The sequence below is a fragment of the Mobula hypostoma genome, chromosome 8, assembly GCF_963921235.1.
Source record: "Mobula hypostoma chromosome 8, sMobHyp1.1, whole genome shotgun sequence".
NCBI lineage: Eukaryota > Metazoa > Chordata > Chondrichthyes > Myliobatiformes > Myliobatidae > Mobula > Mobula hypostoma.
Window position 1 is genome coordinate 109,393,261 of NC_086104.1, and position 23,695 is coordinate 109,416,955.

The following is a 23,695-nucleotide window of genomic DNA, read 5'->3' on the forward strand; positions in this document are numbered from 1 at the left end:
GAGTCTATCCCAAGGTATACTGTAGAATCTTCTGCAAAGTGATCTTAGCATCATATTTACCATGAACTGATAGTTCACACACTGTCATTGAGACCATCCGTTTGCACCTCAGTAAGCTCACCTGATTCCTGCCCCCCACCCTTGCCTCAGGTCATGTGGAGCTGAAACCCTCATCATTCTTGTTATTCTGATTCATCCAGTACTGTTCTGGCCAGCTTTTCTCATCCAAACCTCTGTCAACTGAATCTCACTCAAAACGTTGAGCTCAACTTGCTCCCCATTTCCTAATTCACATGATGTCCTCATTACCATCTTCCTTGCTGACCTACCTTGGCTTTTTGTTCGATGACAATGTGATTATAAAATTATTTTCTTGCTCTCAAATTACTCTATTATCTCACCTCTCCCCGTTCTATTCCTTACTCTCATAAGATGTTTGCATTGCCTGAAACATACATTAACTTGTTTATGAGAAGAATTTTTAACCTTTTGGCTGATTGGTTTCTTTTTAAGGGGATCAACAGCTGCTAGGATTCTAATACTGAGGTTTTCACACTCGGATCTTAATACCCATCAAACTCAAGTCATCAGTACATCAGGATTACAATTAGTAAAATGAAACTTTTCACCTTATAAACAGGGGCAAATAAACCTCGGCTTTCAGCAGTGTGAAGTTTGCAAGGCACAGTCTTTAAAAGGCTAAGTTAACTGCAAGTTAATGAAATTTGGTATATTTATGAGATCCCTGTAGACCAGGGATTCATGGATCCCTCGGTTAATGGTGGGATCCATGGCATAAAAAAGGTTGGAAACCCCTGCAGTAGACTAATTCTATAACAATACCTGTGTAACACGCACAAAATGCTGGAGGAACTCAGCAGAACAGGCAGCATCTATGGAAAAGAGTGCAGTTGACATTTTGGGCCGAGACCTAGACTATTCTATAACAATACCTGTGTAACACGCACAAAATGCTGGAGGAACTCAGCAGAACAGGCAGCATCTATGGAAAAGAGTGCAGTTGACATTTTGGGCCGAGACCCTTCAGCAGGACTGCGAAATACCTGTGTATGTTTTTTTCCACAATGTTGTACCAGCCATGATATTTTTAACACCTACACAAGGATTTTGATTTCAACTCCAAAGGTGTTGACTCATGTTGAGTCAGCCTAGATTTTAAGATCCTTGTGCTAAACAGGATGGATGACATTGTTAGAGAGTTTGGGAGATCACTAATCCTACCCAAAAGAAATTGTTCTGCACCCCCTCTGGTTTGATCCTGGTACTGGTGGGGGAAGAATGGCCCTAGGCCCAAAAACTCCTCAATGTGGCAGCAATATAACTGATGTATGTGAATTGTTCTTATTAGAAAACGAATGGATCAGTTTGAATATGAGAGGACTGAAAAGATCACTCAATTAGAGGCCACCAAGAAAGAGGAATTGAAGAAGTTAATGGAAGAAAGACAGCTATCTGAGAAAAACTCACAAGCTAAGGTTGCTTTTGATAAGAGAGACCATGAAGCAATGGAGGTAAGTTTGTATGAGTGACTGACAGAGATGACACAGTGGGGACAGAGACAGAGTGAGTGAGGAAGCACACAAAAATGCATATGTAAACCAAGAGCAACAGTAGGGAAGGGAAAGAAGCAGAGGAAAGGGAAAGGGAGAAAGATGTGAGTGAGGTAGTGGGAGAAAGAGTACGTTGCTGAAAAAATATTTACAGGCTAAGAAAGGTGGCCAGGTATGGGCACGATGTTAGGATTCACCTCAACCAAAGTTATGAAGTTGTGATATCTTCTGTAATGCTGTTCAACACTGCAAGCAATGTTGCCTGTAGGAGACATCACTGAGGCAATCGCCTGCCTATATGATCACTAAGTAGCCTGTAAAATCACTTTAGACTCTCTGGTGATCTAGTGGTTAAGATATGGTGCTCTCACTTCCCAGTCAGAGAACGTCATATTTTAGGGGCAACACAGTGGCATAGTGTGCACTTTATAATGCCAGTGACCTGGGTTCAATTCCTGCCACAACTGTTCTCCCCGTGATCACATAGGTTTCCTCCCCATTTCACAAATGTATAATTCAGGGTTAGTAAGTCCTGGGCAAGCTGGGTTGTATGGCAAGACGTGCAGGTACATCATCGCACTGTGTCGATGCAAATGGCACATCTCACTGGATGTTTCAATATTTCAGTGTACATGTGACAAATAAAGCTGATCTTTAATAAAACAATGCCATTTCTCCTGCAAGTGATGTGATCCAGTTCCCTCTCACTCGAACTGGAGAAAAGCCCCAGCACCCGGGGCAGCCATCTGCAAATGTACAACACTCTCCCGAAGCAGCAAAATGTTGGTGCTGTGCTGCAGCATGTGTGTGTCTTTGTTATGTCTCACCTGAGTGACCAAGTGCTGACAAATTTGAGAAACTGAATTACGGTAATGCCTGCTGTTTTTTGCAACACCATGATATTAAATGTGCAAGATTTAAATCCTACTGTACAATTAGTTTAAATTTTTTCAAACAATGTTAGAGAGGCATGCAAATTTGTTTCAATGTCAGTAGAATAATGCCAAGGGGTTTCTAGGTCCAATTTTCTTTAAACAAATGTAGTTCATTTTCTATGAGGCTTTCTTTTGTCAATGAACATTTCATAAACAATGTCTTTGGGGTTTCTGGCATTCAGTTTTTGGGTTTTTTTCCTGTTTTGTGGATGTCTGCAAAGAGTAAGAATTTCAGGTTGTATATTATATACATTCTCTGATATTAAATTGAACCATTGATAGGACAGCTTTCATGAAGATACAATGATGCTCTTCTGCTTGTGTGAAGCAGTGAAAGTAAATTCAATTTCTTGTTGTTTTAAACCGTTTTTTCAGATTTCTTTTATTCTTACAGAATCAGAATCAGGTTTAATATCACTGGCATATGTCATGAAATTTGTTGTTCATTTGTTGTGAAATTGTTTGTTGTACTCAAGTCTGTGCAGGCATTTTCACTGAATTAAATGATTGCATTTAGCAGTGATAAGCTTTGTGTGGATTTGACTAGAGACAAATGTCTATCACGTGAAATATCAGAATTCAGATTGTACGATGTTTGCTTCATTGGTCTGAAGGTCCTTGTTGTTCATGCAATCTATTATTTTCTTCTTGGCTGTCATTAGCTCTTGAAGAAGCAGGTTGGTCAGTTGCAGGAAGAATTAAAAAGAAATGAATCAAGGTGGTCTTTTGCACACAATTACCTTCGGAGTCAGATTGACACGTTGACCAAAGAAAACTTCGAACTACGGGATGAGTTAAAGGCAGTAGAATGCCATCAGCTGGAGCCTGTCATCAGAAATGAGCCGGCCATCCTTACCAGCAACAAGTCTGAAACACCGGTATGAGCTCTGCTCAATTTGGACCATGTTAACAAGTTGCAGGTTACACTATAATTTCAAGTATTCACCATAATTAATTTTAGTTAAAGAGAGAACAGAATTTATACTTATATAATATTTCCCTCAGCTTCACGATATTATCGCCAATGATGTATATCAGTGGTATAATGTAAGGTACAATGCAGATCATAATACAGAGGAGCAGAATTTGGCCATTCAGACCACTGAGTCTGCTCCACCATTAAATCATGCACCAAGGCCCAATAAAATATAAAATTAATACATTAATAACCAGAATATCTGGTCTTATGACATAAGAAGAACTTTCAGTCTGATTATAAGGAATTGCTCAAAAGCAGGTCAACAAACCCAAATGAATATCTATATTCTATATCTATATTCTGATATAGGATTCTTTTACATTCTTTCACCCTGTAATGACTTCTCCTTCATGTCCAAGCTTTCCTCAGTTGTGTTTCTACAGTACTCCTTAGCTACTCCATATGTTAACAAGCTCCATTATCTAATCATTCTCAGAGGAACGGTGTTAATTACTGACCTCTTCATATGTTTAATCCTGTATTTTGGATTCCCAATGTGAAAATATTTTTGACAGGAAGTTCAAATGCACAGCATGTGTTTTTTAGTGTAGTACAATAAAAAATGAATTTTCTATGAATGAATGGGTCATTTACATAGAATATAGAACATGTACACAGTACAAGCCATTCAGCCCTCAATGTTGTGCCAACATTTTATCCTACCCTAAGGTCAATCTCACCCTTCCCTCTTACATAGTCGACCATTTTTCTATCATCCATGTGCCTCATATCAACCTAGTTTACATTGTCCTCACAAATGTCAAGGTCCCCCTCACTGGTAAGTATTTAAGCAAAGTATATATTAAGGTCCTCCTCCAACTCGAGGCATACATTTCCTATTCTATTCATGACTGGTCCTAGCCTCACTCTAGTCAACCTCCTATTCTTCACATATCTGTAGAATGCCTTGGAGTTTTCCTTAACCCTACTTGCCAACGCTCTTTCTAGCTCTCCTAAGTCCATTCTTCAGCTCTTCCCAGGCTACTTGTAATTCTCTCTAGCCCTGTCTGATCCATGCTTCTTAAATCTTAAGTAAACTTCTTTCTTGCTTATGAAAAGATGTCTTCCATCTCTTGTCACCTGTGGTTCCTTCACCCTACCATTCTTGTCCTGCCTTGGTGGGACAAACCTATTCAGAACCCCAACGCAAGTGCTCCCTCAACAACCTCGGCATTTCTGTTGTGCATTTCCCTGAGTACGTTTGTTCCCAAGTTATGCTCCCAGGTTCCTGCCTAATAGCATCATTATCTGCCCTCCTCCAATTAAATACTTTCCCAATACCGTCTTCTCCTATCTTTCTCCAAGGCTATTATAAAGGTCAGGGAGTTGTGGTCACTGTCTCTGAAATGCTCAACTAACGACAGATCTGTTACCTGATCTCGTCCTGTCATTAGGCTAGGGTTAAGTAGTTAGGTTGCTGGGCAGTGCGATTCATTGGGCTGCAATCGGTGGCAACGAATTCCACCAATTCACCACCTTCTGGCTGAAGAACTTCACCCTTCTGAAGGGACATCCTTCTATTCTGAGGCTGCCTTTCAGTTGTACACACCCGTACTGTAGAAAGCAACCTCTCAACTTAGGCCTTTCAATATTTGATAGGTTTCAATGAGACCTCCCCTCATTTTTCTAAAGTCTAGTGAGTACAGGCCCAGAGCCATCAAATGCTCCTCATACATTAATAATTTTACGCTCGGGATCACTTTTTGAACATACTCTTGACCCTTTCCAAAGTCAGCACATCCTTTCTTAGGTAGGGGACCCAAACTGCTCACAATACTCCAAGTGCAGTCTGACCAATGCCTTATAAAGCCTCAGCATTACATCATTGCTCTTATATTCTAGTTCTCTTGAGCATTGCATTTGCCTTCCTTACACCGGCTCAATCTGCAAGTTAACCTTTAGGGAAACTTGCATGAATACTCCCAATACTTTGCACTTCTGAGTTCTGAATGTAATCTCCATTTTAAAAAAGTCTATACTTTTATTCCTTCTACCAAAGAGCATGACCATGCACTATATCCCATCTGATACCTGTTTGCCCATTCTCTTAATTTATCTGAGTCCTTCTGTAGATCCCTTGCTTCCTCAGCACTACCTGCCCCATCAGCTATCTTTGTATTGTCCACAAGCTTGGCCACAAAGCCGCAAATTCTGTCATCCAAATCATTGACATATAAGATGAAAAGCAGCAGTCCCTACACTGCCCCTGCAGAACACCACTAGTCACCGACAGCCAACCATGGTGAGCCAACAGCCAATACAGTGTTCAGTCCTCCATATTGACATCTTTTTCAGTATAAACTGGTCTAACATTCATCCGTCAAGTTTTGCTTCCTTGTAAAAGTTGTTTTCAGCCTATTAGTTATTTGCAAATAACCACAGAATTAGGTGGAATATTCAATTTTATTATTAATTCTACTATATGAATTTTGATAGATTTAAGGATATTTATAGCATTTAATTAAGGCTGAGATTGATGTTGCCACAGAACCACAAAGTGAATGCAACACAGCAATCAGCTAGTTGATCACTGAAGTTCATACCAACACTATATAACAGCAATCCTGCCGGTCCCATTGCCTCCTCTACCGGGCCTAATTTCAGACCATAACCACTCCTCGACCTAATTTCCTGAATCTTTCCAGCAAATTTCCATATAGAAACCACTAATTAAATGAGTGATTTGTGCTTTAAGCAATGTTTAATGGTGAAATACATTTTATTGTAATAAATCACCTTCCATAACATTCAGGTGTTCAATGCCATGATCAGAAGTACATCACAAACAGCTCAGTGGAGCCATAGAAGCCGTAGTTCAACCCCAAATGGAAGAAGAGTGCCTCTCGAAAGGAGTCAGACCCCAGTGAACACTGAACCGAAGGTACTATGCATTTCTTTTCTGGTCTCACTAATTTTTACTTACTCAGTGGAGAATCCAAAACAGTGCATTACTCAAGTTCATAATGTAACAATTCAAGTTTATGGTCATTCAGCTGTACACATGTATACCACCAAACTAAACAATATTCCTCCAGACCAATGTGCACAACTCACTACATAATACATAAACTACCATTACCACAAATAAATTATCAAATAATTTTAATTATTAAAGAAGGACACCAAGAAGGAAACCGCTTTAACCGGGACACCATGGTGGTTGCAGGAAGCAGGCATAAGAATTTTTAGAAGCGTGGTTCTCTTCTGATAACTCCGTAAACCAACATTGAAATTGACTCCATCTATGAATCCCTAAGACCCAAAGCAACAGGAGCCAATTGAATTCAAAGGCTAACTGAAGGGGTAGCATATCAGGACCGAGGCAAGTGAATGGGGGGAGTTATATAAACGTGAGCACTCCCAGAGAGAAACACCAACAACCACACACTGAGGATGTTATCTCGACTGCTGATGAAATATCTGCAAGCTAATTGCCAAGCCAGCTGAACACTGCAACATCAAACACCTAAATTCTCCACCAGGCATGGTATAGAGTCACCTGTACCTCCACCAACCTGGTCTATTGCACTTTGTGCTCATAATGTGCCCTTCTCTACATTAGCGAAAGTGTAGACCAAACAACCATTTTGTGGAACACCTGCGCTCTGATCCAAATGGCCATCTTAAGCTTCCCATTGCATGTGATTTCATCTTCCCTTTCCCATAGCCACAACAATCTGTCTGGCCTCGGCTTCCTCCACTGCCACAAACTTGAAGAACAACACCTCATACACAAAATGATATGACTCCCTTCTGCCCCTTAGTGGAGTCCAAAACTAGAGGGTGTGACAATATCCTGAGTTATTCATTATGGACTGTGCCTTTAAAAAGAGAGAGCGAGAGAGACAGAATGTGCAGCTGTACAGCACAAACAGCTTGTTACAGAGAGAGAGAGAGAGGCAAAGATTGCTCACAGTTTGTTTGGGATTTATGCAAGGACACTGCCAGCTTCTGAGTTCCTACACAGAGAGAGAGAGAGAGAGAGAGAGAGAGAGAGAGAGAGAGAGAGAGAGAGAGAGAGAGAGAGAGAGAGAGAGAGAGAGAGAGAGAGAGAGAGAGAGAGAGAGACAGAGACAGAGGAAGAAGAAGAAGAAGGAGGAGGAGGAGGAGGAGCTGCTCCCGGATGGACAGCTGGTGTTCAGCATGTTTGGATAAATACTAGGTCAGCTGGCTTTCTTACAGACACACAGAAGACACTGGAGGAGCTTTGTGTGCCCACAAGAAGGGTGGGTTTTTGAGGGTCAATCGGGAGAATCAATCAGTGGCTCTCGCAGTGTGTAAAGGGGTGACCGGTGGCAAGTTACCAGTGTGTCCAACTCTTGTCTGGGTTGATAGTTTTACCACTGAAGATGGTACCCTTTGGTGTGGTCACATTCAGTGATTTTAAAGGATGCTGAAGGACACGCAAACGTACTAAGGTGTGGTGAAATTATCACTACCTTTCAGGTGCCCATGAGTGTGGGACTGAGAATCGATTAAGAGGAATTGATCTGTGATTATTAGTGCATGAAAGAGTGACCCTGTGGAGTCTACCAGTGTGTCTAACCCTTGCCTGGATTGGTAGATTATCACTTGAAGACTGCACTCTTAAGTTGGTCAAGTTTGGCTAACTTGGAAGTTTCGGAGGACAACGGGAAGAATCAACGGCATTGGCTTATGTGGACAACAAATCTCTCTCTCTCCTCAATTCTACTCAACTCAATAACACAAAGTGAACTGATTTTGTTTACCTACCATCGTAAGACTGTATCAATTACCAACTAAGCTTGAAGAAGTTTGGGTTTATATTTCCACACCTATATATGCATAAACTCTGCTAACCTGTTCAATTTATCTAGTTTTATATTGCTGTATTGTGTAGTTACTAATAAAAATAGTATTAGTTAACAGCAAAAACAGACTCCAGGTGCATTCCATTTCTGCTGGTTCTTTAACCCGTCCAGGTCCCTAACAAAATTGGGGCCTGCGTCTGGGATCTGAACAAATTGTATGGGGGCTTAATTGATTTGATTGGGGGAAATCCCTTTTGATTTGTTTGTGTGGAAAAACAGCAGAAATGGATGTTAGGAAATTTCTGGCCCCACCAGACTCTATGGCTTTGAAGAAAGCTAGAAAAGATGAGTTGCAGGAAATTGCTGAGGAACTGAAACTTACGGAGGTCAAGAAGGGTATAACAAAGGCAGTAATTCGAAGGAAAATAGTTGAACACTATACCTCTGTGAAGCAATTTGACCGGAGGTGTTAAAGGGGTTTCCTGCAGGTAAAGAGGAGATCCAGTTACGACTGAAACAAATGAAGTTAGATAGACTTAAAACAGAGGTGGAGGCTGAGGATAGGCAAAGGCAGCATGAAGTGCAACTAAAATGGTTCGCGGCTGAAGAAGCAGAAACACAGAGAGAGTTCGAGAGGGAGATGTGGCAGCTGGGAGGGCCAGTGTTGGACATGGTGATTTTTACGGCTTGAAAGAGCTGGTTTTGATTGGAGAATTTAAAAGTTGTGTTCCAGATGATGTAAGGGCATACCTTGATGAAAAGGATGCGGCTACCTTGCGCGAGTCTGCTAGATTAGCAGACAAGGTGGTTTTAACCCACGAGGTTGAGTTTACCCCTGATGAGAGTTTCCCAGAGAGTAGCTGGGAGGATCAGGGTAACCTGGAATTTGAAACTGGGACTAGTGATGAAGGCCTAGAAGAGGCAGCTGTCCGGATTGCCTATGTTCAGGTTGTTGAAGTACCTGTGGATTCACAGGGTACTGAACCTTGTGTTGAAACTCAGTTAAGGTCTGAGCTGTCTGACTCGGTTGAAAAGGAATGCAGTCCTTTTGGGTCAGATGGACTTGGTTCACTGAACCAAGTGAATAAGGGGTTAACCTTGGTACCAGTGGAAACTGAGGATTCTCAGTCATTTGTGTTAGACAGCATTCTAAAAGTTGGTGATGAGACAAAAATTGATGAGGTAAATTTTATTGACGGTATTGGGAAAAGTGTTGTTTCTGAACCTTTGAATAAGGTAAATTTGAAGTCTGGATCGGTTTCAAGACCTTTGACCTTGCTGAGAGAAACAGCTCTCTCAGATGCTGAGACAGTACATGTTAATTTGATACAATAGGTTTTGGAATTTCAGAATAAACAACGTGAGGTTGTTTACCAAATTTGAGATGTGGAGAGACAAAACTTGAAGTGTTGTTTTGACCAAGAGGGACCATCTGTGCGCATTACTATGGAAACCAGTAGAATTAAAGATCTTGGAGATAGAATTAATGACTTGTTTGGAATAAATGGCTTCTTTGGAAGTTCAGTGAATGGGCTTAGTTTAGAAAGCATGAGTGATGAGTTGGCACCTGTGCAGGGTAAAGTTCAGGGAGTCTGTGAAGGCCTTATGCGAGCTGGTAAGCAAGCTGATCACGTGATGGCTAAGTGTTCTGTTTCGAAGTGGAAAAGGGACAATGGGTGATCAGACACCATTTTGAATACAGCAGGATCCGATTTTGCAGGAATTTGATTTTGTAACAAAGCACGTGAAAGACAAAGACAATATTAGGGCAGATTGACTTTCTGAATGTTAAGTTTAAAAGTGATTTAGAAACTAGTATTTGTATACACTTCTGTAATGTGCTACATGTTAATCACATATGTATTGCTTTATACTTTTATACAGTTAGACAAAAATTTTGCTCCTTGATCAAAAATTTTCCCAAAAGGAGGGAGGTGTGACGATATCCTGAGTTATTCATTATGGACTGTGCCTTTAGAAAGAGAGAGAGAGCGTGCGGCTGTACAGCACAAACAGCTTGTTACAGAGAGAGAGAGAGGCGAAGACTGCTCACAGTTTGTTTGGGATTTATGCAAGGTGTGACGGGATCCTGAATTATCCCGTATGGACTGTACCTTTAAAGGGAGAGAGAGAGAGAGAGAGAGAGAGAGAGAGAGAGAGCAACGAACAGCTCGCGAGTCGTCATGGTAACCAAGGGCAGTGTTATGTGATGGACAGCTGGTGTTCAGCATGCAGAGATAAATACAAGGTCAGCTGGTTGTTACACACACATGGTTTTGGACACTGGATGACCTTTGTTGTGCCCACAGAAGGGTGGGTTTTTGCGGATCAATCGGGGGAATCGATCAGTGGTTCTCGCAGTGTGTAAAGGGGTGACCAGTGGGAAGTTATCAGTGTGCCCAATCCCTGTCTGGGTTGATAGCTTTACCACTGAAGACGGTACCCTTTAGTGTGGTCACATTCAGTGACTTTAAAGGACACAGAAGGACACACAAATGTATTAAGGTGTGGTGAAATTATCACTACCTTTCAGGTGCCCATGAGTGTGGGACTGAGAATCGATTAGGAGGAATCGATCTGTGATTATTAGTGCGTGTAAGAGTGACCCTGTGGAGTCTACCAGTGTGTCTAACCCTTGCCTGGATTGGTAGATTATCACTTGAAGACTGCACTCTTAAATTGGTCAAGTTTGACTTGGAAGTTTCAGAGGACAATGGGAAGAATCGATGGTATCAGCTTACGTGGACAACAAATCTCTCTCTCTCTCTCTCTCTCTCTCTCCCCTCAATTCTACTCAACTCAATAACATGAACTGAACTGACTTTGTTTACCTGTAAGACTGTATCAGTTACCACCTAAGCTTGAAGAAGTTTGGGTTTATATTTCCACTCCTATATATGCATAAACTCTGCTAACCTGTTGGATTTATCTAGATTTATATTACTGTATTGCGTAGTTACTAATAAAAACAGCAAAAACAGACTCCAGGTGTGTTCCATTTCAGCTGGTTCTTTAACCCGTTACGGGATAAGTAACAAGGACAAGGATTTAGAGTGAGAGGGGAAAGATCTAAAAAGTTCTTCACACAGAGGTGGTGAGAATGGGCCAAACTGCTAGAGACAGGTTCAATAGTATCATTTACAAAACATTTGAAAATATGGTGGGTTAGGGCACAGAGGGATATAGGTCGAATGCAGGAAATAGGGTCCAGCGAGAGGTAGGGGGGAGAGTTATGATTAGTATGGACTCATTGGGAAAGGGGCCTACATGTGTGCTGTATTACTCTATGACTCTGTGACTACACAATTTCTATATCCCTCCATTCATACTTATCTAAGAGTTTTTTAAATATCTCCACCATATTTTAAATATCTCTACCATATTTGCCTACACCTCCGGCAGCACATTCCAGGCACCCACAACTCTCTGTGTAAAAAAAACCTGCCCTGAACATCCCCCTTGAACTTATCCCCTCTCACTCTAAATAGATATCCTTTGATATTAGATAGTTCGACCCAGGGGATAAACGATACCGATTATCTGTGCCTCTCGTAATTTAATAAACTTCTATCAGGTATCCCTCAGCTGCTACAGAAAACAAACCAAGTTTGTCCAATTTCTCCGTATTGTACATGCTCTTTAATCCAGGGAGCATCCTGGTGAACCTTTTCTGCACCCTCTCCAAAGCCTCCATATCCTTCCTATAATGATGTGGCCAAGAATTGTATACAATATTCCAGACACAGTCTAACTAGAGCTTTATAAATCTGCAATATAACTTCCTGACTCTCAAACTCAATACCTTAACTAATCAAGACAAATGTGCCATATGGCCTCTTCACCACCCTACTAGCCAGGGCAGCTACTTTCAGGACTCAATGCTTAAGATTTATTTATCACATGTATATTGAAACCATACAGTGAGATGCGTCATTTGTGTAAATAACCAACGTAGCTGAAGGATGTATTGGGGCAGGACACAACAAAGCAGAACGTAACAAGCAACAAAGCAACAACAGTGAAGCAAGCTCTGTCCTTCCTCCTCTCCCACCCATCCACCCACACACACACACACGTACATACACAGTCCTCTAACCCCAGGACAGGCCAGCTTGTTTGGCCTCATTCCTTCAGTGTTCACTGGGCCTCATCTTCCAAACTTCCGATCGACCCTTGGGCTTCGATCTGGACTTCCAACTTACCTCTGGGCTTCGATCTGGACTTCCAACTTACCTTTGGGCTTCGATCTTTTGGCAATGACCCAGGACTTGGAGATGACAGGGAATGAGAACCCTGGGTGAGGGCCCGACTTCCAGACCTCGAAGGCGCACTTGCTGAAGATGAGACCACAAAAACAAAGCTGCAAGCTCCAGTCTCGCCAATGATGGGACCCCGACCATTCTCAACAGTCTGCCGGCTCAACATTCAACCATGCCTGTGCTGTTGGCTTTCAAACATAGAGTGCAGGCTTAGACTCCAGCCTATCTCTCCAATTCCCCCACATTTCTCTCTGTCCCTAAACCTTAACCTGACTGTTAGCCAGGAGCGTATCTGCGGAAAATAGCACCTATGGCAAGCATTGAAATTGCGCCCCTGTCCAAACATCTGACACCCATCTTTTAGATAACTTTACCATAATAGCAGCTCAAATACACGTCAAGCTTATTAATCTTCGAATTAACAAATTATGGCACCACATGAAAATTATAACCGCACCTTCCTTGCTTTCACTGATGCAAATTGGTCTATGATGTGATCAAAGTCAGTTTTTTCAGTTTCTTCTCTTTCTACGCTCAGCAGAGCAAGATCACAGAGTCTGCCTTGACCCCTGGAGGCTCTCAAATACGAAAGTATTAGTCTTAACTTGCTGAATGATCTCTCACAGCTGGGGATGGAAACTGCGATGGTTAGCATTATCTGACTAGCAATGTGAAGACTGGGGAAGATGCTCTCACCTCCATACTGAACAATAAATTCAAACAATAAAAACAATAAATTCAGCTCTTGATATTTTCCTGTTGACCCGCCTTGATTGCAACATTCTGCAATCCAAAGTTTCTTCATATAGCTGCTGTCTATCAACATCAGAGCTGTACAATTCGCCCAAAAATGTTCTCACTTCTTCTTTAGGTTGTTACTGTTGGCGCCATAACACAGACCCTCGACATCGAGAAGGAACCCAAACTTGGCGTCAGTGTCGTGCAAATGAGCGAACCTTTCGTCCATTTCTCTGTGAAGACAGTTAAGTGTTCCCTTCATGACTCTTTCCATTTCCTCCTTAGCTGCTAACCCAGCATCTCTCGAGTTCTCATCAGCCATTCATTTCTTTCGTCTCTGACGTCTTTGAACTTCAATATTCCATTCTTGACAGAGACCGACTCCTTCTTCGATTGACTCACTGACCAACACTTCTCTTTTATCATAAAAATGATTTCAGAGGGCTTTCAAATCCAGGGCAGCATCGTGGAAGTTCATGCTAGGATCCTGCAGCCTCTTTTGAATATAGTCAATGTGAATGAGTACTTTGTTCCAAAATCCCAGTAAAATCAGAAAATCGTAACTCAATATGCGGCTGTACAGTTGCCTTGTGTCACTTTTTGTTTCACTGGTCTCGTTTTCATTGTCTATCATGTCCTGGAGAACTTGAAGTATCTCTTCAAGGTACTTGTTGACGGGCTTCATTGCTTCTGTCCTTGCACTCCACCCGGTTTCGGACTCCGACTTAACAACCACAGGCAAGGCGTTTTTGAGTTTTTCCCAGCGCTGTGTTGAACGAGAGAAAAACATGTAGAGAGTGTCGATGGTTCCAAAAAGCATGACCATCATTGTATCCTGCTTGGCTGCATGTCCACCCACCAAGTTGAGTGAGTGATTGTTGCAAATCACAAGCACTGCCAGGTTGTTTTTCTCACTTATTCTTTGATGAACACTACTTCTGTGTCCAGCCATCACAGCAGCGTTGTTATAGCACTGTGACCGACAATCTTGTTGCTCCATTTTGTCCTTCTCTAGCTGTTTCAAGATGTCTTCAACGAAACTCTCAGCATCCTTCTGGCTTATCTGGATAAAACCAAGGAAGGACTCTCTAACACGGACTGTTTTCCTCTCAAAATCAACTTCCACATACCTCATTACTTCTGACATCTGCTCACTGTGTGCCTGATCAGGAGTCAAGTTGAACATGAGATCGTAGTATTTGGCTTTACGAATGCTTCTCAGTAAATTCTGGCGAACAGTGGATGCCATCATGTGGATGAATTCGTTCTGGACAGCCGGTGAAAGATAAGACGTGGATCCAGGATGACTTTCCAAATGAGTGAGGTGTTCTTTTATGACAGGGTCAAAGGTGGCCAGTATTTTCAGTAAGCCAAGGAAATTTCCCACATTGGAGTCATCGTCTAGCTGAAGTGACTCTCTGTGTCCTCGCAAAGCCAGGTTCTGAGTCGCAAGGAATTTTATGCAGGGAAGGATTCTCGTCAAGATATCACGCCACTTCTGTTTTTCCTTCTCAATCTGTGACTGAAATACAGCGTCAATAACTCCTCTGTTTCCAGCTAAATTTCTTTCCATTTCTTTCCACTTTGTGAAGCATTCCCGATGATTCTTGGCATTTTCATGAACACTAATCCTTTCAGGTGCTTTCCACTGGTTGAATCCACTTTCCTGCTCCAATGAGGATTGATGGTCTGACCGGGAATAGAGAAGACAACAGATACAAAATGTAGACTTTTTAGAAGGAGAATAGACCAGCCATGAGCCAGTCACTTCCTCACCACGACCATTTCCCAATTTCCTCTTGAACCAGGTTTTGTTCTTGAGCGGTTATTTGTTGGTAGGAAAGGCCCCTCACTGTTCTGGAAATATTTAGAACCCAGCTTTATTATTTCTGTTCTCAACACGTCAGACAGAATTGCTTTTCCAGTATCCTTGTCGAACTTCAGAAGTCCAATGTTATGCTGTTCAATCACTTCTGGTATGACAGTTCGAGGCTCTTTGACACCATCCAGTTCACTAGGTTCAGTGTCGTCAGGTTCAATCTCGTCAGGTAAAATCTCGTCAATAAACTCAACATCACCACCACCACCGTCGTCTTCCCCTCCTGTCATGTCCATGTTCTCTGTGGCAGCCTCACTCTTAATCTCGTCATACTCTGATTTATCTGACTTGACCTCCTCCTCGGCTTGTGACGCATTTGTACTTGATCCACCTTCGGATTCTAACAAACTTGTAGCAGGTGCAGGTGACTCCATGGAACGTGTCGAACTACTTGTTCTGGGCTTTTCAAGGAAGGGCGTGAAGAACTTGCTCGACTTCTTGGCTTCCTCCGCCTCCAACTTCCGTCTCTTCCGTCCTTCAGCTCCACTTTCCTTTTTCTTCGTGAAGAAACGTTTCATCATCTTCTTACACAATGCTCTGAAATAAGGCCATCCTAGTGCTTCTCACCCATGGTAACCAAAGACAGATCATATATCTGAAGAAAATTCTTTTTTCACTATCTGAGGATGGCTTGTCTGACTTTAATAGAAACTGCTCAGTGGCGCCCCCCTTCAACTGGTGCCCAGGGCACGTGCCATACCTGCCATACCTTAGATACGCCACTGCTCTTAGCCCCTTTCTCTGTCCCCAAATAGTGTAGCAGTCAGCATCAGAGTTTGGAGTTCAGTTCCAAGCCTTCTGTGACAAGTTGGTATGTCCTTCCCATGAGCGCATGGGTTTCCTCCAGATGCTCCAGTTTCCGACCACATTCCTAAAGCATACATGTTAGTAGGTTAATTGGTCATTGTAAATACTGCTGTGATTACGCCGGTGTTTAATCGGTGGGTTGCTGGGTGGTGCAGCTCGTTGGGCCGGAAGGGCCTGATCCAGGCTGTGGATCTACGTAAGTACATAAATAAATAAAGCATCCCTATGAATCTAATAAAATCTTTAAAAAATTATTAAAAATAATTAAGCCTGAGGTGTGCCTTCAATGGACACCACAGCTCAGCGCCATCTTTTCTACAATGGGGTTGTCTGAAATAGATAATAAACACAACTAAGGTCAAGTGAAAATTGCTGTTTCTTTGATAAGGAACTGAACATAGGTTGCATGTATCGTAGATTTCAGAAAATATGGTGAAAAGGGCTGAAATTCAGAAAAGACAAATGCAAGAAATCCAAGGCAGGCCTCTTATCCGTTTAAGAAGCAGAAGTGCAACGCCAACTGGACGGAAGACGCCCCTCCAGGAGAGACCAACAACTGATCAAGCACTTTCAAAACCACCCAGTGTGTTTTTTAATGAGGTAACCATGGTGCGTTTGCCACAGAAATCGATGTTAATGGTGTTTGTGAATTGGGAAGTGGTTTCAGAGTAATTTGGAGGATTGCAGAAGTGAAACACACAACTGAATTAGAAAAGCATTGAAGATCAGGAGATCAAGGATAGTTAACCAGAAGGCGCGGGTGGAGGACTAGATAGTTGAGGGGTTAGGAAGTACAGTGGATAGTGAATAAGGTAACAAGTGATCAGAGTAAGTTATGAAGATAAAAAGATGATGGTAAGAGCTTGTGTATGAGGGAAGCACAAACGGGTGAGCTGAATAGTTGCTATTGAATACTGAGAGCGAAGACACTGCAGGAATTTTTATATGCTAGTTGATAACATACTTAGGGAACAACAGCCATTTTGGCATCAAACACCTGACAAATTCAGACACACTCCTTAATTTAAAGTGCTCTTAAAATCTGAGTCACGAGTCCACATTGAAATAATTAATAGAATTACAATACCTGGCAGGAAGTGAGTTAGTGCCCTGCTCTCTTTTCACTTCTATTAGAACGGAGGCAGGTTAGATTCATCTTAAATTACAGGCTAGAATTATTATAACTCTCTTATAAAGCAATGCACTTGTATTGGTTGCTTGCTACAATTAACAGGAGGAAAGATCTTGGAGGTTATATAGGTGAAAGGGTGATAAGTTAAAGAGCACAGGCTGATAAGGAAAGCCTGGTTTTAGCATGTAATTTTGGACCACATTGATTTCTATAATTTCAGCTTATCTGAAGAATCAATGAAGAGTTTTTTGAAATGCGTGCTCCAGTTTCTTCCCACACCTCAAAAGCTTTCAGATTGGCAGGTTAGGTCACTAAGTTTTCCCCTAGCGTGTAGTGATGAGGATGTCACAAGTGCGGAACATGGGTGGAGCCAAATGCAAGACACAAACAGGTTTTGTAGCATTATTAATAAATAGAGTTTATTACTTGTTACTAGGAAAGCAGGGAAGCAAGGGTTGTTCGGAGGGAGATCAAGGAGTGAGCAAAACAGTAGCAGAAATAAGCGTGGCTAGACTCGGACTTGGACTTGGAACTCGGAACATCAGAGCCTGGACTTTTCTTAGCCGGGGCTCCTCCTTGGACGCAGGACATAGAGGCCGGACTCTTCTTTTAAACACGGGACGCAGAGTACAGAGACAGGATTCCCCAACTCAGTTGAAAACACAAAGAGACAGTTCCCCACTCAGGATAGCAGCAAACGGCCAGACTTACTCAGCGGAGACGAAGATATGAAGAGACGGTACCACAGTTCATACCTTGACACAAAATGGCTCCAAGTAGTGGCAAGCCCTTGACATGGCCCAGGAACTACAGACAGCGGCTCTAGTCTCACTCTGGCAGGTTAACTTGGTGGACCTGCTCTGGCGAGGTAGCTTAGTGGCTCGATCAGGTGTGGTAACTTAACAGGCTGGCTCTGGCGATGTAACTTGGCTTGTTCCGGCAGGGTGACTTGCTTGCCCTTGCTTCGGTGACGTCCGATGACCATCTAGCGCCGAGTAGCTGTAAACCCGACACTAAATACTGCTCGTTCAGCTGAGACTCAAGAGCCCAAGAAACACGGGGAAACAATGAATTAAGGAAAACAAGGAGTCAACGGTCCTGATTGTGACACAAAGTAAATTTAGGGGGACCAGGCAATAACCGATCAGGACTGTGACAGAGGAAAGTTTCAGTTGACTGGAATGTGGGGAGAATTAAATTGGCTGAAGTAGCATTGGGTGCTTGATGGTCAGTATGGACTCAGTGGCTGAGGGTCTGTTTCCATGTACCTCACATCAGCGTCTTGCAATAAACACTCTTCTAAATTTTGTACCAGGCAGACAAAGGAAAAGATCTAAGGCTGTGCTCAAAACTTCCTTGAAAACTGCCAGATACCCACTGACTCTTGTGAATATCTGGCATCCATTCTAGGGAAATCAACAATTCTGGATCTACCCTGTAAAGTCTCCTAAAAATTTAGTATTTTTCAATGAGATTGCCTCCCATTCTTGTAAACCCCAAAAGAGATAAGTACAGTCTGTTTCACCTCCCCTTATATGATAGAAGTTCAATTCCAGGAATCCATCTGCAGAACCATCACTGCCCTCTCTCCACTGAAAGTATTACTCTCCTTAGGTAGAGGATCCAGACGTGTACTCAGTATTCCAGGTATGGTCTCTCCAAGGTTTTATAATGGGAACTGTACTATTCCAGGTATGGTCTCTCCAAGGTTTTATAATGGGAACTGTACTTCATTACTCTTGTATTCAAGCCTTCCTGAATTGGAGATTATTTGCCTGAATGCATGTTGATTTTCAATGGTTTGTGTAGAAGAACCCCTCACACCAATAAACAAAATATCTCTCATTTCCTTACTATTTATATAATTTCCTTTTCATAAATTCATTGATTCTGTCCAACTATTAGGTTTTAAGTACTTTGTGCTACCACTTCCCTAGCAATAGATTCCATTATTTTCCCTGGCATTGATGTCTGGCAAAGTGGTCCGTAGTTCCCTGTTTATATCTTCCTTCTTACTGAAATGGCGGGGGTTACATTTGCTACTATGTTGCGCAAACTAATCCGTAGCCTCAGATCCCAATGGTTTCCATAGGCACCCATGTACTGCAGTTGCAACATATCAGCTGCAACATATCAGCTGTACTGTTATTCGTGACTTAAAAGAATCATTTAACTCAGATACCACTGTCTCAGCTCACCAAAGTCCCTGGGCCACCAAAATCCAGCCTCTGTTGATGCTCTATTTAGAGGACCTTGAATCGAAAGGACAGGCAGAGGGGTTGAGATGGCTCTGTTGGTAAAAAATGAAATTGAGTCCTTAGAAAAGTGTCATAGGGCAGTGGCTGGGAACGGACCCAAGTGCAAGACACAGACACTGAAGTACTAGGGACAGGACTAAGATACAGGGTGAGGGCAAGGACATGGACATGAAAACCGGGAACCCGGAACAGGACTGCACAAGAGAGCTAGGAGCCCGGGCTTGGACTCCGAGCCAGAGACTGGACAAGGACCCAGTACCTGGGTCTTGCCTCTGGCTCGGACCCCAGAACTAGGCAAGGATGAGGCCTGGCTGGCAGGCAGGACGAGGCTGGAGTCTTGGAGATTTGAGGCGAGGCTTGGCAGGAAGCAGGAGGCTGGAGTCTTCAGGCTTGAGGCTAGAGACCCGAGGTGAGGCTTGGCAGGAGGCAGGAGGCTGGAGTCTTCAGACTTGAGGCTAGAGACCCGAGGTGAGGCTTGGTAGGAGGCAGGAGGCTGGAGTCTTCAGGCTTGAGGCTAGAGACCCGAGGTGAGGCTTGGCAGGAAGCAGGAGACTGGAGTCTTCAGGCTTGAGGCTAGGCAGGAGGCTGGAGTCTTCAGGCTTGAGGCTAGGCAGGAGGCTGGAGTCTTCAGGCTTGAGGCTAGGCAGGAGGCGAGGCTAGGCAGGAGACGAAGACTTGACTGGAGGGCGGAGGCTAGAGGCTCCTCCTGGGCAGGGCGCGGATCACCACCCGACAGAGGCAAGGGACAGGAAGGGACAGAACCAACTGCAGGTAACGGCAAGACGGCCTGGCTTACCTGGGCGGAGGCAAGGGACAGGAAGGGAGCTAGGTACAGGGTGGCTCCAGGACAAGACTGCAGGCGAGACGAAGCGAGAGTTACCGGCAAGACAAGGCAAGGCTTCTGGCAAAGCAAGGCGAGACGAGAGCTTCAGGTGAGGCGAGAGTTACCGGCTAGGCTTCAGGTGAGGAAACAGAAGGCAGAGGAAGGGATACAAGGAGTAAGGACAAGAACAATCCAGCACCCATGCCCTGGTCTCTGAAGGTATTTATGCAGCAGCCTCAATGAGCATCAGCTGCCTCAATTAGAACTCAACAAGAACAGAAACAGGGTAGACAGGAAAACCTGGATCAAGGGTCGATGGACCAGACCATGAACCGGAATACGGACTTCACGGACCAGACCATAACAGTACCCCGCCCTCCCACGGGAGCCTCCTGATAACCAAACAGGGTACCCAGACTATGGACGACCCGGGCGGGTGGGAGGGTAGTTAACAGAAAGGAACCCCGGGTGGCAAGAGGAAATAACAGTGTCCGTGTTGCTGGGCCCATGGGTGGCTGGATTGTTCCGTCATACGGCGGTGGCTAGGAACAGACCAAGTGCAAGACACAGACACTGAAGTACTAGGGACAGGACTAGGATACAAGGTGAGGGCTAGGACATGGACATGAAAACTGGGAACCCGGAACAGGACTGGACAAGAGAGCTAGGAGCCCGGGCTTGGACTCTGAGCCAGAGACTGGACAAGGACCCAGTACCTGGGTCTTGCCTCTGGCTCAGACCCCAGAACTAGGCAAGGATGATGCCTGGCTGGCAGGCAGGACGAGGCTGGAGTCTTGGAGACTTGAGGCGAGGCTTGGCAGGAGGCAGGAGGCTGGAGTCTTCAGGCTTGAGGCTAGAGGCCAGAGACTTGAGGCAAGGCTTGGCAGGAGGCAGGAAGCTGGAGGATAGAGTCTTCAGGCTTGAGGCTAGAGACCCAAGGCGAGGCTTGGCAGGAGGCAGGAGGCTGGAGTCTTCAGGCTTGAGGCTAGAGGCCAGAGACTTGAGGCAAGGCTTGGCAGGAGGCAGGAAGCTGGAGGCTAGAGTCTTCAGGCTTGAGGCTAGAGACCCAAGGCGAGGCTTGGCAGGAGGCAGGAGGCTGGAGTCTTCAGGCTTGAGGCTAGGCAGGAGGCTGGACACTGGAGGCCAGGCTAGGCAGGAGGCTGGAGACTTGACTGGAGGCTGGAGGCTAGAGGCTCCTCCTGGGCAGAGCGCGGATCACCACCCGATGGAGGCAAGGAACAGGAAGGGACAGAACCACCCGTAGGTGACGGCAATACGGCCTGGCTTACCCGACGGAGGCAAGGGACAGGAAGGGACAGGAAGGCACAGAACCAACTGCAGGTAACGGCAAGACGTCCTGGCTTACCTGGGCGGAGGCAAGGGATAGGAAGGGAGCTAGGTACAGGGTGGCTCCTGGACAAGACTGCAGGCAAGACGAAGCGAGAGTTACCAGTAAGACAAGGCAAGGCTTCGGGCAATGCAAGGCGAGACGAGAACTTCAGGTGAGGCAAGAGTTACCGGCAAGGCTTCAGGCAAGGAAACAGAAGACAGAGGAAGGGATACAAGGAGTAAGGACAAGAATAATCCAGCAGCCATGCCCTGGTCTCTGAAGGTATTTATGCAGCCAGCCCCAGCAAGCATCAGCTGCCTCAATTAGAGCTCAACAAGAACAGAAACAGGGTAGACAGGAAAACCTGGATCAAGGGTCGATGGACCGGACCGTGAACTGGAATACGGATTTCACGGACCGGACCATGACAAAAGGAAGTGACAAGGAATCAGAAGATGTAGAATTCTTGTGGATAGAGGTAAGAAACTGCAAGGGGTAAAAAGGCCCTGATGGGTTTATATACAGGCTTCCAAACAGTAGCCAGGGTGTGGGGTACAAATTAAATGGGAGCGAGAAAAAGCATGTAAATAGGGCAATGTTGTGATAGCCATGGGGGGTGGATTGGGTAAATCATGTTGGTGCTTGATCCCAAGAGAGGGAATTTGTAGAAAGCTAATGACCACCTGGACTGGATGGAGATCACTCCAGTATTCTGTAAGATGTAGCTGAGAAGATTGCAGCGGCATTAGTTGTGATCTTTCAAGAATCACTAGATTCTGGAATCGTTCTGGATGACAGGAAAATTGCACTGTTTAAGAAGGGAGAGGGTGAGAAGAAAGGAAATTATACACCAGTTAGCCTGACTTCAGTGGTTTGCATGATGTTGGAGTCTATTATTAAGGATAATGCTTCTCAGTACTCGGATGCACATGATAGACTAGGCCAAAGTTGGCATGGTTTCTTTAAAGGGGAAATCTTGCCTGACAAATCTGTTGGAATTCCTTGAGGAACTGACAGGCAGGATAGACAAAAAATTATCAGTGGACATTGTTTATTTGGATTTTCAGAGGTCTTTGACAAAGTCCTGCACATGAAGCTGCTAAGCAAGATAAGAGCCCATGGTATTACAGGAATGATACTGGCATGAATAGAAAGGAAGCAAAGATTGGGATTAAAGTGACATTTTTTGATTGGCTGCTGGCAACTAGTGATGTTTCACAGGGGTCAGTGTTGGGATTGCTTCTTTTCATGTTATGTGTCAATGACTTGGATTATGAAATTGATAGCTTTGTTGTTAAGTTTGTGGATTTACAACGATAGGTGAAGGGTCAGGTAGTGTTGAGGAAGCAGAGCGTTTGTAGGACAGATCAGGAGAATCGGCAAAGGGGTGGCAGATGCAATTCAGTAGCAGGAATAAAGGCATAGACTATTTTCTAATTCAGGAGAGAACTCAGAAATCAGAGGTGTAAAGTGGCCTTGTGTAGAATTCCCTAAGAGTTAACTTGCAGATTGAGTCAGTGGTAGGGAAGGCAAAAGCAATGTTAGCATTCATTTTGAGAGGACTAGAATATAAAAACAAGGATGTAATGCTGAGGCTTTATAAGGTGTTGGGCAAACTGCACGTGGAGTATTATGAGCAGTTTTGTGCCCCTTATCTAAGAAAAGATGTGCTGGCGTCGGAAAGGGTGCAGAGGAAGTTCATGAGTATGATCCTGGGAATGAAAGGATAAATGTATGAAGAGTGTTTGATGGCTCTGGGCCTGTACTCACTGGAGTTTAGGAGAGTGAGAGGGTATCTCATTGAAGCATATTGAATGGCCTAACGGACATGGGGAGGATGTTTCCTATAGTGGGTGGAGCCTAGGACCAAAGGGCACAACCTCTGGAGTGGCACGATAGCATAGAGGCAGCATGGTAGCATAGTGGTTAGTGTAACACCATTACAGTGGCGTGACCAGGATTCAATTCCTGCCACTGTCTGTATGTTCTCCCCATGAGCACATAGGCTTTCTCTGAGTGCTCTGGCTTCCTCCCACATTCCAAAGACTTTCTGGTTAGTAGGTTAATTGGTTATACGATGTAGTTGGGCAGCACAGGCTCATTGGGCTGGAAGGGCCTGTTACTGGCTGGACCTCTAAATAAGTCTGAATGAGGCAGATTGAGCTGACATTGTTATACACAGACAGCAGCTGCAATCGATTTCTAGAGAAAG

General features: G+C 44.0%; 1 protein-coding gene across 1 annotated transcript in view; it reads left to right on the top strand.

Moving 5' to 3' along the window:
- LOC134351179 (centromere protein J-like) overlaps nucleotides 1-23,695 on the top strand; it is a 434,406-nt gene that overhangs the window by 387,482 nt on the left and 23,229 nt on the right. The window contains exons 9-12 of the mRNA XM_063057290.1: nucleotides 1,370-1,532; nucleotides 3,169-3,384; nucleotides 6,238-6,366; nucleotides 16,358-16,540. Of these exons, the coding sequence (XP_062913360.1) occupies nucleotides 1,370-1,532; nucleotides 3,169-3,384; nucleotides 6,238-6,366; nucleotides 16,358-16,540 (691 nt within the window). The remainder of the gene's footprint in view (nucleotides 1-1,369; nucleotides 1,533-3,168; nucleotides 3,385-6,237; nucleotides 6,367-16,357; nucleotides 16,541-23,695) is intronic.